Below are 18,612 nucleotides of genomic sequence, written 5' to 3' on the forward strand. Positions count from 1 at the left end.
CAGCCACTGCCCAGACATGTTCAGTGACAGACAAAATAGGTTCAGAGCAGCTGATTGCAAATGCAAATTCTCCCTCTCATTCCACCGCTGAAAAACTTGGTTCCTCCTTTATTCACACTGGCTCGATCCTTCTGCTCAGAATTCTTGTCCTGAACGCCTTAGTCCAAAAGCTGCCAATAAAAAGTTTTTAAAAGACAAACTCCGGAGGGAAAAACTGTGTTTTCTGGTTTGTGTGACTCAGGCCATCCCCTCCCCATCATTATCATATTATCTACATTCGCAAAAGCTGCCCACACACAAGGACTGGATAGGAAGGAACGTTTTCAAGGTTTCCGAGAGCGAAATGAAACAGATATGATTTTAACACTGTAACTTAAAACCTTGTAAGTATAAGACATTTCTCTTTCAGGGAGCATTTGTTGGTAACTGTAAGAAATAATATATTCTGTCTATAATATAACATAGACAGAACTGGAAGGTAGTCAAACAATCTAATGGTTCATGCAATCAACCTCATGGTTATTTCAACTCAGCCTATGTGCATTTCAAGTTTCTATGTTCACATGTGATATAATTTAACTCTCAGCTCTGATTATTATCGTTCTTTAAAATAACAAGATGAGTAAAAAACATTGTCTTAGACTTTCTGATCACTTAAGAGTATTCTCTTGCCAGTTCTAGGTTTGGAAACGTTGAAACACAAGATAAACATTTTAAAAAATGTGGGGGGTAGAAATATTCACTGAAAAGCAGGATTATTAGTGTCACCCAATTAAATGCATTAATGGTGACTGTGAAGGTAGACTCAGTCTGTCTTTTATTCTGCCAAGCCACATGATACTACTGAGGGCTTATTATTCTCTAAGGAGACAAATATTCATTAAAATGACTTATCAAGTAAAAAGTAATAATCCTATATAACTAACCCTATCATCAGTCTTTCTGGCCAGCTAGCTAAATATACACAATATAAATAACCCTATAGAGCACTCCCAACAACTGAAAGTAAGGTAACTTAAAAAAGAAAAACTCTTAAAACATGTCACTGTAGAAGATATGTGTTCACATGTTACCCTCTGTGCTTAAAATTCAATGGATTCCTATTGCTTTCAGGATTAAGACCAAAATTCTTAATGTGATCTTCAAGTTTCTGCTTTATTCTACAACCTCATCTCGTACCACACTCTCCCTACATCTTCATGCTCAACCACATTGGTCTTCCTTCAAGGCTTTGAACAGGCCACAGGGCCTTTGCACATGTTTTCACTCTGTCTAGATGCCTTCCTCTACCTGCCTTCTTTGCCTCTTTAGCTCTTACTCATCCACCAGATCTTAGCACAGTACTCACCACCTTAAGGAAACCATCCCAGACTCATCTCAGTTAGATTCTCTTTTGTATGTGCATTCATAAAGTACGTTTCTTTTCTGCTTGGCATTTACTTACCTCATGTATATGGTATATCTGTTATCTATTGCTGCATAACAAATAACCTTGAAATTTAATGGCTTAAAACAACAAACATTTATTATCTCTTGGTTCCTGCTAATCAGGAACCAGAAGCAGCCTGGTTGGGTGGTTCTGGCTCAGAGTCTCATCATGTTGCATCAAGATATCCGCCAGGGCACGCCTGGGTGGCTCAGTCAGTTAATCATCTGACTCTTGATTTCGACTCAGATCATGTTCTCAGTGTTGTAAGATCGAGACCCTCATTGGGCTCCATGCTGGGTATGGAGACTGCTTAAGATTCTCTCTCTCCCTCTCCCTCTGCCCCTCCCCACTTTCCTTTCTTAAAAAAAAGAGAGAGAGAAAGAAAGAGAGAGAGAAAGAAGGAAGGAAGGAAGGAAGGAAGGAAGGAAGGAAGGAAGGAAGGAAGAAGAAAGGAAGGAAGGAAGGAAGGAAGGAAGGAAGGAAGGAAGGAAGAAGAAAGGAAGGAAGGAAGGAAGGAAGGAAGGAAGGAAGGAAGGAAGGAAGGAAGGAAGGAAGAAAGAAGAAAGGAAGGAAGGAAGGAAGGAAGGAAGGAAGGAAGGAAGGAAGAGAGGAAGAAAAAAAGATGATGTCAGCCCAGCTGCAGCCATCTGAAGTCTTGCCTGGTGCTGAAGGTGTTTCCAAGGTCACTGGCGTGGCCTCAGTTCTCCTTACCATGTGGGCCTCTCCCTGACCTACTTGACTCTCTTCAGAACATGGCAGCTGGCTCAGCCCAGAGCAGATGATCCAAGAGAACAGATGAGAAGGAAGCCCCTAGGTCTTTTATGATCTAGTCTTAGAAGTCACATACTGCTACTCCTTCTCTGTTCTGTTTGTTAGAAACAAGTCTTCAAGCCCAGCTCACACTAAAGGGCAGGGAAATTAGGCTCTACCTTTGGAAGGGATTTTTGGATATATTTCAAGACTAACCCAAGACTACATTTGGGTAAATATCTACCTCCCTTACTAGACCAAGGGTACCTTGAGAACAGGACCCATGTTTCTCTTGTTCACTATTGTGTCCCTGGCACCATCCAGAATGCCTGGCAAAGTACAAGCATTCAGGAAATAGTTAAAAGAATGAATTAAATGATAAAAGAATGAAACTTTGTATTTCAATCCCAGTGCTAGGGAACTCTGGACAAATTCTCTAACATTAGTCACTGGTTTTGGAGAATGGGGTTAATTCTAGCTACCTCTCAAGCTGTTACAAGAATTAAACAATACAGCCCATATAAAGCACCTAGCATCATCTGGCACAGAAGGGGCTCATTAAATGTTACTTCTCATCTTCTTTGCTTCGATTATGTATGCACTCCACCCCAGGCCACGCACAGATTCTACTCACATCCCTCCATCCCACCTAGTCTGTGACTCCATTTCAATTGCTATGTCTCTCCTTCTTGCTCACTCCTTTCTACTGCCCTTCTGACAATTCCTCATGCCTCTGGTCTCTGTCTCGTGTGATCCATCCCATGCACTGCAACCATATGAGTTATCTTCAAGCCCTCCACGTTTCAAAACGTTTTTGTCCAAACTCCCCCACAACCAGAGCCCAGGGGAACTGCACAACTTAATTTTCCACTACCCTCCTATATATATATACTCTAGAGGAAGACTACTTACTGCCCCCAAATGTGTGGCTCTCACTCTGTGCTTCCCAAACACTGTCCTGCTCACGCCATTCTTTTCTTCTTTGAGGTCCTACTATAAACTCCATTTATCTTATTGCATTTATGATTATTCATGTGTTCCAGGAACTAGAATGTGTGTACTATTTCTGTTACTAAATTGGAAGCATATCAAAGGCTGGGACTATGTCACTCATTCTTACACCCTCTATTGTTGTTCCTCTGCCCTGCACTAGGAAAGTGTATAATAAACTTTTGTTGAATTGAATTTGAATTCCAGGTGGCTTTTATTTCCTTATTTGTACTGACTTAATGATACATTCCAGCCCAGGTACCAGAATGAGATAGAGAAACATGCTCTGCCCATACCGATGATGAGAGATTTGACTTCTAGCCACATATAACTACATTCTTTTCATGTCTACATAAACTAAATGATCCACAAATAGCAAATCTTTAGTAGAGCAATTGCAGGATATAATATGGGTTACATTTTCCTTTAATTCTGGCTCTAATGCAAGTATCTTCACCTTAATATTTATAGGACCTCTGTGCTCATTTGTAATGCTCTGTAGTATTTTCACTATTGCTAGCAGCAAGAATATGATAAATATATTTGAAGATAGAAAATTCTTAAATGATTCTGGGTTACGTCAGTAATACGCAGTGGTAAGTAAGATTGGGGGAAATTTGTCAAACGAATGAATAGACAAGACCGCAATGTAAGAAATTTTGTCTTTAGATTGCTCTGGTAATGCTTCAAAAGCAGATGATGTTTTCATATTTTCAATGAATAAAAGTCTGCTAAACACACACACACACACACACACACACACACACACACACACACACACACACCTAGGGAAATTCTTGCTTTTGAGTCATGAATAGATACCTTTTGGAAACACACAGTAAAATTTCAGGCTGAGACTGACACAAACATGAAAACTATTTGTTCAGTGTCTCCTTACTATATTACCAGTGGTGTTCGAACATTTTGACCCCGCAAAATTATTTTCATTCTGGTAAAGCAGAGGTATTTTGGAACTATATTTCCCTGCCCCTCCCCCACATTATCTATAAGGGGTCATGACTGCTCGAACTCTGTAAAAATATCTAACTCTCTTCAGATGGGCAGTGACCAAAAATTAATGTTTGTGTATAAACGTTGGTAACATACTCTTCATCCTCCCAGTCCATTAACCCTGGATTTATAGAAATTTAGTGGACAATCTCTTCTTTATGTTAGTATTTATAAGCCTTGGGGTTACTTAAGAAGGTTCTACCAGGATAATAGGGACTTTCATCTTTGGTCAAATGTTAAAGCAGCTTCAGGGCGAATAGGAGCATGTAACATTAAAAACTTTGAGATCTATCTAAAAGCTTTATTTTACAAATAAGGAAACTGAGGGTCAGGAGATGGAAGGACCTCATGGACTCTGCACCTCATGGCAAGAAACTTGTGACCCCACAACGTGCTTCCCCTTGGCATTTGCCCACCTACCCAGTAACTAGTCTGGTCCTGGGTATATCAAACTTGTCACCACTGGCACATTGGGCCAGACAATTCTTTGTACTTGGGGTGTTGTCCTGTGCATCTCCGACCTCTAGTCTCTAGATGCTAGTAGCACCTCTTCATCTTCGTCATGACAACAACAACAACAAAATGCCTCTAGACTTTGCCACCTGTCCCCCCAGGGGGTAAAATCATCTCCTGCCCGTAACAGCTGGTCTATCCTAAGCCATCTTACTGTCATAATCAACTATTCTCTTTTATGTTTTCTGGGAAAATACCTTAAGACATGAATGCATCATATTGAATATTAGAACTCTGCATGATTTCCATGAGAAACCACAGTCTTTCCAAGAAAAGGGCCTTCACTGCTTACTTCACACATTCAGATACAATAAGAACAGAGTCTGACGCAGGGTGGCCAAACCCAACTAATCTTTAGCCTAAGAGAAGCTCAGAAAGGGACAAAACACAGACTGACAGTTTTGATTCATGTTTAATGAAAAAGAAGTTACATGAATAGAAATGAACATAAAACAGATCAGTTTGGGGAAATATGGTGATAGGTGGAACCAGGGAAAAATCATTTTATTCCTGAATTTATTCATATATTCCTATTCGTTATTACTGATCCAAAATATCTCCTCAAACCCAAAACAAAGTCATAGTTATAGTTTTACTGATGTTTTTATGGGAACTCACGAAAGTCATGTCCAAACAATCCTTTTCCAGGCCCCCCCATGCCCGCAGAACACACACAAGCAAAGGCAGAGATGTTTACTGGCTGGTAATGTGGCATAAAAGAAAAAGTAGCCTTATCAGCTTTTTATTACAAAGCAAGTTAGCACTGGCAGATGTGCTTTTGGCACAAACATGCTTTCTGCTAATATTTTCATGAGAAAGCTTTTATGATACACAACCATTTATTCTTAGTACAATCAATCATTGAGGGATTAAACCTAACTCTGGTGAACATAAATAGGTGTGCAGACGTTGCTGACTTCAGGTTCGAATGCAGTTGAAATAGTCAAGATGTGAAATTTAAAAATACACGGATATGAAACTGCAGTGAGCATCTTACTGGTTTGTTTCGTGGCTCAATTCTGTTCAGGATTCTTAGCCGAGTCAGTCAATATTCTATTTTGTTTGTTTGTTTCGTTTTCTACCCCAATGTACAGGATGATCACATCTTCTTAAAGAAGAAAAAAAAAATCTTTGGAAATGAATTATTGATCTCTGAAAACATATACTGGCAAGAGGTTTGCTTTGATCATCTTATTTCAAATAAGATATCCCTTCTCTCAAACTCGAACTGGCAAGCATTAAATTCATAATAGACGTTTGCCACGTGGGTAATAAAGAGGAACAATGAAACTTTACACACCATCCCTTTAAAATAAAAATCTTTTGGCCAGCACACAGCCGTCACCAACCTTCTATGCTCACATTGACTCGTTCAAAGTTAGGACGAGCCCTGTCTCTTCTGATACTGAATTCTAAGTTTTTCCAGCTGCTCGACACATTGGGACTGAGCCAACTTCAACGTCCGGTTCTCCTCCATCAGCTCCTCGAATTCCCGGGCCAGCTGAGCAGCATCCACCTTCTCCCTTTCTGCCTGATCCAGCTTGGCGATGAGCTCCTTTCTGAAGATTCAGTGGGGAGGTGAGGAAAAGAGCACAAAATTTAATGCAAGGAAATTAAAGGAAGCAGTAACAGCATAATGGAAGCAGAATGTTTCCTTCTGCTTTTCTGAACTTCACCATCTCTATTGGCTTCCAATGCCTTACTTTTAGTTTTTCCAGCTTCGCGAGTTTTAGGCACTTTATTATTTTTTTTATTTTATTTTATTATGTTAGTCACCATACATTACATCATTAGTGTTTGATGTAGTGTTCCACGATTCATTGTTTGTGTATAACACCCAGTGTTCCATTCAATATGTGCCCTCTTTAATACCCATCACCAGGCTAACCCATTCCCCACCCCCCTCCCCTCTAGAACCCTCAATTTGTTCCTCAGAGTCCATAGTCTCTCATGGTTCATCTCCCCCTCCGATTTCCCCCCTTCATTTTTCCCTTCCTGCTATCTTCTTCTTCTTTTTTTTTAATTTATAATGTATTATTTGTTTCAGAGGCACAGGTCTGTGATTCATCAGTCTTACACGATTCACTGTGCTCACCATGACACATACCCTCCCCAACGTCTATTACCCAGCCACCCCATCCCTCCCACCCCCACCACTCCAGCAACCCTTCTAGCACCCCTACCAGACACATCCAAAATACTAAATGTAGACCAAAAAAGCTCAATAAGTCCTTCGACAGTCAAAAAAAAAAAAGTGATTTTTTTTAAAGAGTACAACAAATTGTAAAAGTTATAATTAGTTTAGGGAAAAAAAAACCAGAAAGTCAGTTTATAATTTAAGATGGGATCTACTGTCCTATGGGTAGAACTATAGTTTGTCCTTTACCTTGTCTTTGTCTTCCAAATTCAATTACTGTCTTCCTTTGTTTTCTATTTCAGGGCTTAACGAATCTTTATTAGACTGCTTTGAACTAAAGAACCCAACTCCTTCCTGAAAATATTATTTTCCATGTCCTTCCCTACTGCTTATGTATATCTTGCAGCCCTATTTAACAAAACAATATATCTACATTTCATGCTGGCCGACTCTAGAATTTAGGAGGTAAGCTAAGGTTATTGGAGGGAACTTGTAGTGATAAGGTCTTAAACAAATTCAGTTCTTGGTAATTACATGTAAATAATTCATTGATATAAATACACATAATAAGGAGCTGAAGATTCCCAGTCCACGTTTAGATTTACTAAACATGACAATCCAAAACAGATCCGCTCCCCTTATGTGAGTCAGTTAATCCTAAACTAGATCTAACCAAATTCTTTGCCTATAAGCGTGTGTCAGATTTCTTTCTCTGTAGGCAAAAGCATAAGAAACTTGGAAGACCACTTTAACCAAGTGATCAGCCTTGACATCACCAGTAAGGAGATAAATAGATATGGCTGGCACCAAGGACACATCCTTTTTCTGGTATTCCTTGCCAAAAATGCATACACTAGACAACCTCAAATTGAGGGAAATTCTACAAAATTGCTAGCCTGTATTCTTCAAATTGCTAGCCTGAACTGTTCCATATTTAAGGAAACTAAAGAAAAATGACAACTAAGTTCAATGCGCAATTCCAGACTGGAAAAAAATTGCTGTGAAGAACATTGTTTAGAAATTGATGCAATTTAAACGTGGATTGTGAAATAATAGTACTGCATCAATGCTAAAATTCTTTTTTTTTTTGATGTAGTGTTCCATGACTCATTGTTTGCATATAACACCCAGTGCTCCATTCAGTACATGTAAAATTCTTAATTTGTAATTATTGTACTGTGGTTAAATAAGAGAATGTGCTTGTTCTTAGAATACTGAAGTATTTAGAGCAATGGGGCATGACTACATAGATAGATAGATGGATAGATGGATAGATAGATAGATAATAGATGGATAGATAGATAGATAGATAGATAGATAGTTGGATAGATAGATGGATAGATAGATAGATAGATGATAGATGGATAGATAGATAGATGATGGATAGATAGATAGATAGTTGGATAGATAGATGGATAGATAGATAATAGATGGATAGATAGATAGATAATAGATAGATAGATGATAGATGATAGATGGATAGATAGATGATAGATAGATAGATAGATAGATAGATAGATAGATAGATAGATAGATGATAGATGGATAGATAGATGATAGATAGATAGATAGATAATAGATGAATAGATAGATAGAGAGATAGATAATGATAGATGGATGGATAGATAGATGATAGATAGATGGATAGATGGATAGATAGATAGCTGGATAGATAGATAGATGATAGATAGATGGATAGATGGATAGATAGATGATAGATAGATGATAGATAGATAGATGGATAGATGGATAGATGGATGGATAGATAGATAGATGATAGATAGATAGATAGATGGATAGATGGATAGATAGATGATAGATAGATAGATGATAGATAGATAGATGGATAGATGGATGGATAGATAGATGATAGATGGATAGATAGATAAATAGATAGATGGATGGGTAGATAGATAGATGATAGATAGATGGATGGATAGACAGATGATAGATGGATAGATAGATGGATGGATAGATAGATAGACGGATAGATAGATGGATAGATGGATAGATGATAGATAGATGATGGATAGATGGATGGATAGATAGATAGATAGATAATAGATAGATAGATACATAGATAGGAGGGAGAGAGAGAGAGAACCTCAGTAGTGTGCAGTGTTGATGGAGGGAGAATAAAGCACAACTGGGGAAGCTTTGAATAATTAGTGAATCCAGCAAAGGATATATGGGAGTTATTTATACGATTTTTGCAACTTTTCTGTAAGTTTGAAACTATCAGAATAAAAAGTTACCCCACGAAAAGGACAAAACACAAATCAGAACTGAAGTTCTAGCGTATTCTTCCTTCACCCAATGGACTGCTTTGTGCACCTACTTTGAGGACCGCTGAGCAAAACCAAGCATTGGAAAGAAAGTGGACAAAGAGAAGATAAGCTGGAATACTGCTATACATATACACAAGGTTCCTTTGGGCTCTTATTGATCTTTGAATTTTCCATGGTATTTAGAATATAAAGGCTCTCAATAAATATTTGCTGAATGAATAATTAAAGAGTAAGATACCTCAGAGACAAAACACAGGTATTTTAAAGATGAGGAAATGGAAATGCAAAGTGCTTAACTTAATTGAAAAAGCCACCCAACTAATAAGAAAGAGCCAGAAATCAAGCCTATCTTTCTGATTAAATGTTTATGGCTCTTTGCCTCTAAGCAGTAAAGGTCAATAATTAAGTATTAGTAAAGTTCCTTATGTAACTTTCCTAAAGAAATTGATTAGTAAAACTGAAAATTCAAATAAACTGTGTCACACAAATAATTCACATGGAAATAGAGCTTTGCTTTCAAAGCATGGTCTGGAAATTGGCAGTACCAGGTATAACAATAGGTATTGTCCTTGTTCCATAACTGACCTCTCTTAAAACTCCTCAGAACATCTGTTATTGGTTTTGACTGGTAAGAAAAGATAAATCACAAAGTCACAGATTTTACAGCTAAAAGAAATGATCATGATGGTCTAGTTCAGTTTTCTTGTGTTGGAGAAAGTCAATAATAACTTCTTCCTTCCTGGAATCAAGAGGACCTAAATGATAGGTTTCTAAATTAGTTTGATGTATCTGATAAGCAATTATACACATATTCAATGAATACTGTCAAAATGTGTGTTGTCTTCTGTCCAAGACCTATTTATATAGATGTGTTTATGTTCATCCATTAGCAATTCATAATTAAACCTGGCACATCAAGCTATGGAGACAATTTTATAAATAGATGATCTGAGGAATAAATCAATATCTATAATTGGCTAACATGTGGTCCTACCTTTGAATTTGTGTTTATTATTTCTAGCATTCCCTTCAGTGTAATGTGATAAGGGGGTAGAAGACCATCATTACAGGAATCCTATTTCTGAAATCAAGAACCTATAACATAGTTTCCAATATGATGTATTTCAACAGGGAAAAGGCTGTGACCTCGGGCCCATCATAGATCATCTGCCATCCCCATCCTAAGCCATATGCCTGGAAAAGTTTTTATTTGCTACAACAAATGGGGGAAGGGAAAGTGCAAGTGAAGAAAACTTTGAAACTTTGTGGAAACTAATTCCAAAATTAAGGAGATTCCTTATGTTGCAGGAGGTTGGGACATGAATTCATCATTAGAATGAATATTTCTGTTTCTGGAAAGACCACTACCATTATTCTTGGGACTTTCAAAGTTGACTTAAGGCTTTTACTTGGAAAAGACAAAAATCCTAGATGTTTTGGCCATAATGAACTAAAGGGTTTTGGATAATAATGTGATAAAATACAATCTTCATCATGGGGAGAAGTTTATTCTTTTTTCTTAAAAGATTTTATTTATTTATTCATGAGAGACAGAGAGAGAGAGAGAGAGGCAGAGGGAGAAGCAGGCTCCCAAGGAGTAGGGAGCCCGATGCGAGACTCGATCCCAGGACCCTGGGATCATGACCTGAGCCAAAGGCACACGCTTAACCATCTGAACCACCCACGCGTCCAGAAGTTTATTCTAAATAGTGATTTAGACTGTACTATCGGTGGTTCTTAAAAGATGTGTGTTCTAATAAAGCATTGAGACACAGGAGAGAAGAAGCAGATACCTAAAGATGGCAAAAATGATGTGAAAGTCTACCTTCATGTTATGTGGCTAGGGAAACAATCCATGGTATTGAAATGGAACTGCAGAGCACAGTCTAGACTGTGGTAATTGAAGCCCTATAAATGAATAATGCATAAGGAATAAATGTATTACATCATTTGGGAGCCAAAGGGCAACACTTCTTGCAGGAAGAAGTGAGATTTGCTCTAGAGTTTCTCTTGGCACAATTAATCATTTGGGCCAGACATCTCTGCTATTGGAGGCTACCCTATTCACTGGCATCATAGGCTTAGCAGCACCGTTGGCCTCTATTCACTAAATACCAGTAGCATCTTCCCCCACTCCCGATCATTACAACCAAAAATGTCTCCAGACATTGCCAATATGTATGGGTTGAGGACTGAGGAACTGGCCCCGTTAAGAACCACTACTCTAAAGGAAATGGAGACTTCCACTATTGATCACCCCACAAAAAGTTAATCCTGGAATAGGAATAGATGAAAGGCAAAATGTTTCCTCATTCTGCTCCCCCAAAGACTGGAGCCTCTTTTCTTAGCCAGGGAGACCTACTTAAAGGCACTCTCATTGAGAAGTGGTAAATATTCTGTCCCTTTTAATGTGGTTCAAGGCAGAGATTAGATGGAGAGATACTGAGGAATGAGATTCCAGTTAGAAGTCTGGACAGCAGTTAAGCAGGTGGCATAAAAGGCCCAAATCATTATGACTGAGGCATGAACGGAAAGTGTAATCTCAACGCCTGAAGAAGTTGGGAACATTGGGATTTCACACAAAGCTAAATCCTAAAATGAAAAAATTTCCTCGGCTATACCTCTGGAGCAAAGTAAAGAGCCAAGACAGTTCTTTGGTTCTATTCATCCACTCAAGTATTTCTTGAAATCCTATTGCAAACCAGGCACTTTTCTCGATTCCTGCTAGTGAAGTTGGTCTCAGGAAGCATATCTCCACTGTTGGAAAATGAACACAAGTCCTATACCCTATACAGAGGCGTCTTACCCACGTCGGGACGTCTTAGAGGAGAGGATAGGTCCCTTCCACCATACTACTGCTTACCCTGCAAACACTTATGGAGAAATATCTCCATTTTCTATTGCTTTTTGACAATAAATTTGCTAATTTCTGAGGGCTGTGTAAATTTTTTTAAAGAATTTTTTTAAATGCTTGGAATATAAAAGTGAGGTTTGGTTTTCAATGTTTTCTAGCTGTGATACCATTTTTCAAGGAAAATCTCACCCTGAAGTGAAGCAAATAAAACCAACCAAATAGGACTTTCTCTGGTTGGTCTTTGGACAGTCCCCTGCCTGACACCCCCTCTATCCCCAATCTTTGAAAGGTTCCCCAGAAAACAGCTTTAAAATCTCTGCCATCAGGAATGTCCTCAAGAAATAAATGTTTCAGGTTAAACATCTATTGTTATTGGAAAAATCAGAACAAAATAAATGCCATGACTGAAAACAAATCATAATGGCTATTTTTAGACTCTGCTGTTACAAATTACATATGCTCCTTTTCCCCCATCCTGATATGTTCCCCTCAGTGAGATGTTGCTCCTTCAATCATCATGTTATGTATTTTTAAAAGATCTGAAGATAAGGGCGCCTGGGTGGCTCATTCAGTTAAGCATCGGACTCTTGGTTTCAGCTCAGGTCATGATCTCAGGAGCGAGCCCCGCGTCAGGATCCCCATTGAGCGGGAAATCTGCTTGTCTCCTTCTCCCTCTGCACCAGCCCCTCTCCATTCAAGTGCTGTCTCTCTCTCTGAAATAAGTAAATAAATCTTTTTTAAAAAAAAAGATCTGAAGATATAGGTCTGATATTTTTGTGTTATTCCCATACGAAAATCCTTTTCTAATGTTTTGCCTGGACCCACAAAAATTATATAACATTTTTTTCAATTCCATAATCAAAAGAGAAATAACCCAAATGAAAAAATGGGCAAAGGCTATGATGGACATTTCTCCAAGAAGACACAAAAAAATGCCAAAAAGCACATGAAAAGATGCTCAACAATGTTCAGCTGTCAGGGAAGCATCAATCAAAACCACAAAGATACATCATTTTGCCCCCATTTAGCATGGTTATAACCAAAAAGACAAAATAAGAGTTGGCAAAGATATGGAGAAATCAGAACCTTCATACATTTCTGGTGGGACTATAAAATGGTGCAGCCACTTTAGAAACAGTCTGGCAGTTCCTCCAAAATTTACCCATTGAGTTATCACATGACACAGCCACTCTACTCTTAGGTACATATCCAATTGAACTGAAAACATACCTCCATATAAAAACTTGTACTCGAGGGGCGCCTGGGTGGCTCAGTTGGTTAAGCGACTGCCTTCGGCTCAGGTCATGATCCTGGAGTCCCGGGATCGAGTCCCGCATTGGGCTCCCTGCTGAGCGGGGAGTCTGCTTCTCCCTCTGACCCTCTCATGCTCTCTCTCTCTCTATCTCATTCTCTCTCTCTCAAATAAATAAATAAAATCTTTAAAAAAATAAAAATAAAAAAATAAAAACTTGTACTCGAATGTTCATAATAGCCCAAAGGGCAAGCAACCCAAATGTCCATCAACTGATGGATGGATAAATAAAATACAGACTCTCCATACAATGGAATATTACTCAGCCATGAAAAGGAATGAAGCCTTGATACATGCTACAAGGTGGATGAACCTTGAAAACATCTTGCCAAGTGAAAGAAGCCAGTCACAAAAGACCATATACTGTATGATTCCACTTATATGACATATTCAGAATAGGCAAACCCCTAGAGAGAAGGTAGATGAGTGGCGGCCAGTGGCTGGTGAGGGAGGAGTACAAGGTTTATTTCCTGGGTGATGAAAATGCTCTAAAACTGTGATGATGGCGGCACAACTCTGTGAACATACCGAAAACCAGAGTAATTTTTTTTAATTATGTAACATTTTTCATCCTGACGTTTTTAAAAGTTTATCTCTGTTTCTGACATTCTAAGCCAATCTTTTAAACACCATCGCATCTGGCACAATGTTTCACATATACAGAAGACAAATGGTTTCTCCTTTGAACAAGATAAAATACCCTGTCTGGAGCAAAGCAACCTTCACTAATTGTAAATCTGATTGTAGATCTAATTGTAGCTTAATCATGTACTTTAACTTGCTGTCAAAATACTGGTGATAAATTTCATAAGTCATAAAATGTCTACCTCTCACTTTTTCCCATTAGATCCACAAAAAACCATGTTATATTTTAAAAGTTTACAATATTTATTGAGAAAAGCATGTACACGTTTCATTTTATTATATAAGCGATTCTATAAAAATATCGGTTCACATTAAAAAGGCCTAAAAAGAGGCAGAAATAATAGTAGGAATTCTGGACGGATGTCAGAATTCTTGGTAAGTTTTTAAAGCCTTCAGTAAGATTGTCATTTTTTTCAACTGAGAAGAAAAAAAATCCAATAAAAGTAAGAGCAAGCATTTCATACATCAAATAAGCCAGAAGTGATTCTTTGAATTAATTTCACTGCATGCTGAGTTTATAGTCCTAGAAAATGTTTGACTCTCTTTATCTAATAGACATGATTTAAAATAATAGTTAATCATCAACTCTTCTCTCGCCTCTGCAAAGTCTCCCAAACTTGATCCAGGGTGACCCCCTCTGGAGATGAGAGAGAAGTTCAGCTTCACCTGTGCCCACATGGTTCCACTAAAGAAAAACTCTTTTTTAAAATACCCGAGTTAGCATCTCTCTTTGTGTCTAGCTCACGCTAGCCAATCACCAGAGACAACATAATCACCCACACTTTATGAAATGATGGGAAAGAAATTCTTATCCAACTCATCAAAACACAGAGAGCTAATGACTTGGGTCAGATCCATTTGACCTAATTTATCTTGCTTGAACACAAAGAATGTCCAGGAAAATATCTGTTACATAATGAATTTCTGCTTTGGTAAAGTATTAATGAAAACAATGATCACCAATAACCCCTGGAGGACCAGTCTCATTTATTTATAAATATAAGATATACCACACTTCCTATTTTAACAATTCATCTTAGCAATTCCTTATTGCTGATATCGACACGGTATTTTAAATATGGACCGTGCAAATTACAAATGACACATCTGTTACAGTGTTTGTATACACCGAGGGTATTACCATGTCTTATAATCAGTCACTCGAAATCACCCTCACTCATGTTTGACCCCATGTACCTGTCCCTCTGCTTGGTGACTGGGACACCAAGAGATGTTAAAAGGTGACCACGTTTGTTGGGAATTCTGCACAGTCAGAAAGTTAGGACATAAAGTTAAATAGGTAACTATTGATAACACCAGCCCACAAATATGCCAGAAGAATCATTCCAGGGGCTCCTGTGAGGCTCAGTCAGTTACGTTGTTGACTCGATTTGGGCTCAGGTCATGATCTCAGGGTCATGAGATCCAGCCCCGCCTCGGACTCTGTGCTCAGTGTGGAGTCTTCCAGAGACCCTCTCTCTCCTTCTCCCTCTGCCCCTCCCCCTGAACACTTGCCCATGCCTGTGCTCTCTCTCTCTCTCTCTCAAATAAATAAATATTAAATCTTAAAAAAAAAGAATCATTCCAGTGTATTTTCTTTCACCCAGGAAGAGAGATGAACCCCGTAGACTGGTTGGGCAGGGATACTGGCTGGGCTCTCTTTGAGGGTAGCATTTGGGCATGCAAAGAGGAAGGAAGCAGTGCTCCAGACCTAGAGCTTGGTGTGTAAGCAAGGGCACAGAGGCAGAAAGAGTGAACAGACTAATGTAGCTGAAGACGAAGGATGAGGCAGAACATTCTACAGGGGTGCTGAGGCCATCGTGGGCTAGAGCTTGCAATCCAGGCCAAGAACTTGGTGTCCTTTTCCAACAATGTGAAAACACAGGCAGGGAAACCAGTTATAGTATTACATTGACCAGGATTTGAAGCAGCAAGTCTTGATCTCAAAGAGCAGAAGCAGGAATGGAGAAAAAGGAATTGAGAGACTTTATAAAAAAGAAAGGAAAATAGATAACAAAAGAATTTGGCCTTTGCCGTGCATCTAGCTAATTATTTAAGAAGAAAGTGGGGGGAGGGGAAGGAGATAACATAGTTTCAAGAAAAGTCCAAAGTTCGAACAGGCTTAGGGAAAAAATAAGATTAGTTATGTAGAAACAGCAGGGATATGTTTTCAATAAAAGACCACAATGAGTCACTATTACATCGTTATCCTATTTTTTAATGAAACACCCAAAAATATAAACTTACAAAACATACAATTTAGTGGGTGAGCTTCGCATTGCCGAAATAAAAAAAGGCCACCTATGGGTTAATTGAAATAAACGAAGTCTTCCAATACTTTCGATCTGAAGAGTTTACAAATAAATACATAATTACCTGTTATATCTGTCTCAACAGCACAGTTCACACACAGACACACACACACACCCACACACGCACACGAGGAGATACGTTTATAGGTTACTGATTATGTAAGTCCTCCTTTAACTTCCCCATGGGTACTATTAATAAGCTTCTTCAGCTCCTTTAAGGTTTTTTTAGGACTCAGATTGTGTGCGAATGCGCAATCTGAGCATTCCAGCCAATTTATGAGAACTTTCAGACCAAAAAGAAAGTCTCAGATAAATGAGGGGAAGATGTGTTTTTCTGATCTCCTCATAAATATCTTATCATCCCCTTTAGCCATAAGTCCAGGTATGATTTTATGTTTGAAGCATAACACAACAAGGAAGTAAGAAAAGGTTTGTTAACGGAGGTCTTACAGTAAGTGCAGTCTGACCCTACAACCCGTACCGCTCCCCACCATGTTATTCTGTCCAACCATCGTCCGGGGGGGACTGGGGGCAGGGAGGGCAGTCTTCAAAGAGTCCCAAGAATTTTATAAATTACTCAAAACATATTTCACTTGCTTTGATTTTGAAAACTAAGTAATACATACCATGTATCACTTCAGGAAGAGGAAGTGGGAAAAAAAAAAAACAAAGTTAAAGAATCAAAACATGTTTTGATTATGTGTCACGCAGTCAACAAAAACTGATTCAGCCTCTACAACCCATGTACTGTGCTCGGCTTCAGAAATACGATGGTGAGCGATACCTGACTCTCCCCGCCTTCAGGGATTAAAAGCACTTGGTGGTTACCATGTAGTAGGAGATGCAAATATTAATCAAAAGATCTCACTAATAAATATATAAGTATGGACTAAACAATGCTAGGGTAGAAAGCTGTCTGAGGCTTTGAAAGTATGTAAGATATGGGGATCACTGGGGTAGACACTGGTAGAACTAAGTGCAATTAAAGAGGAGGAGAATTCTGCAAGAAAAAGCTAAGTGTGAGCAAAATTAGAATGCTTTAATTAATTAATTTAATTAATAGAACTCTATAATTCCCTACAGCAGAACTGGAGTGGTAATGGAAGCTATCAAGGTTTTAAAAACCTCCTTGGGCTATTGGACTAAAAAATGCAGTTAGTCCACTAATACATTTACATTATTCCAAAGATCTGTCCCACTGGCTTCTTGACTTGACTTGACTTGATGCAAGAACTCCACCGTTAAGCATTAATCAAAATTCACTCCAAGCCAAAGTTCTCTGGGGCCTTTGGGCACATCCATAGGAAACGTAGTGTGACTCTGGCATTCTGACATTTTTAATTTCCTGAACTAAAAATGCTTATTAAAAAATTAAGTTTCTGGCAGGAAGTCCTCCTGCTGTTCTCAGTACTCCATAAAGTAAAGCATTTTGTCTTCAGCAGCTCGATTTGGGTCTCTTGTATAATCAAACATGATATCCACAGAAGTGGCCTAGTAACCTCTGAACCATGTCACTTGCCCCCATCCCTCCCTCTCACCCTCACGCTCAGCCCAGTCCTTCCCTGCCTCCCCCGGTCCGTGACCGGTAGGCAGTACTCGGAGGCCAGAGGGTTCAAAGGGACAGTACTTACTTCCTTTCCTCAAGCAGAGCGATTTCCTTTCTGACCTCATTGTATTCTTCTGCTATTTGGCAGTGTTGTTTGAACACCTGCATGGATTCCACGGAGTCATGACAAGGCGCCAGAGGCTTCACAAACAAGAAGAAGAAGAAATCAGTCCACTTCTTTGCATCGGAATACATTATCAACGATTTCGCTCTACTGATGTCCTTTAGAGGGAGATTTTTGGCATGAGAACAGCATCGTCGGTCAACACTGGACAGAGTTTGGCTGATTCTACTTGACTGAAAAGAGGGGGGTGGGCTGACCTTTCCTCACATTCATCTTCCAGTATCATTCACGGGCATTCTCAGGCCCAAGCCAGAACTGGGGGGCCCATGACACGCTCATTATTGGTCATACATTGGAGCAAAAATAGGTCTTCTAATAATTCTCCACTTCTCCCCAGAAATCTTAAACTCTGCTTTAGAGAAGGGCAGTGGTGGGGAAATATTTCAGTGGTCTGCTTTAGTTACCCCTTGCTTTCTGCGCCTTTAGCCCAGAGGCATAATCTCATCTTGGAGAATGGAGTAGCCCTACAAGAAAGGCTCTTTTCTGAGAGATGCAAACAAACTGAAGAAATGAAGCGGGGCTGGAAATAAAGCTTGCAAGGATTAACAAACCCCATGAAAGACCAAACCCCAAGTGAGACAATGCTCGTCACACGTGAGGCCAAAGAGCCTGGATTCGTGTCTTTGTTTCTCTCCCATCCA

The 18,612-nt window shown here is 39.0% G+C and overlaps 1 protein-coding gene across 2 annotated transcripts in view; it reads right to left on the reverse strand.

Moving 5' to 3' along the window:
• Nucleotides 1-6,071: 6,071 nt before the first annotated feature.
• Nucleotides 6,072-18,612, reverse strand: part of MAP3K7CL (MAP3K7 C-terminal like) — a 72,175-nt gene continuing 59,634 nt past the window's right edge. For both annotated transcript variants that reach the window (XM_088023244.1, XM_088023215.1), the window contains 2 exons: nt 17,873-17,988; nt 6,072-6,252 (listed from right to left, as the gene is read on the reverse strand). In XM_088023244.1, coding sequence (XP_087879370.1) covers nt 6,072-6,252; nt 17,873-17,988 — 297 coding nt within the window. The remainder of the gene's footprint in view (nt 6,253-17,872; nt 17,989-18,612) is intronic.

This window comes from Eumetopias jubatus, unplaced genomic scaffold (genome assembly GCF_037043125.1).
Source record: "Eumetopias jubatus isolate StellerSeaLion01/CBP00866 unplaced genomic scaffold, mEumJub1_p1.0 scaffold_1, whole genome shotgun sequence".
In the NCBI taxonomy this organism is placed as follows: domain Eukaryota; kingdom Metazoa; phylum Chordata; class Mammalia; order Carnivora; family Otariidae; genus Eumetopias; species Eumetopias jubatus.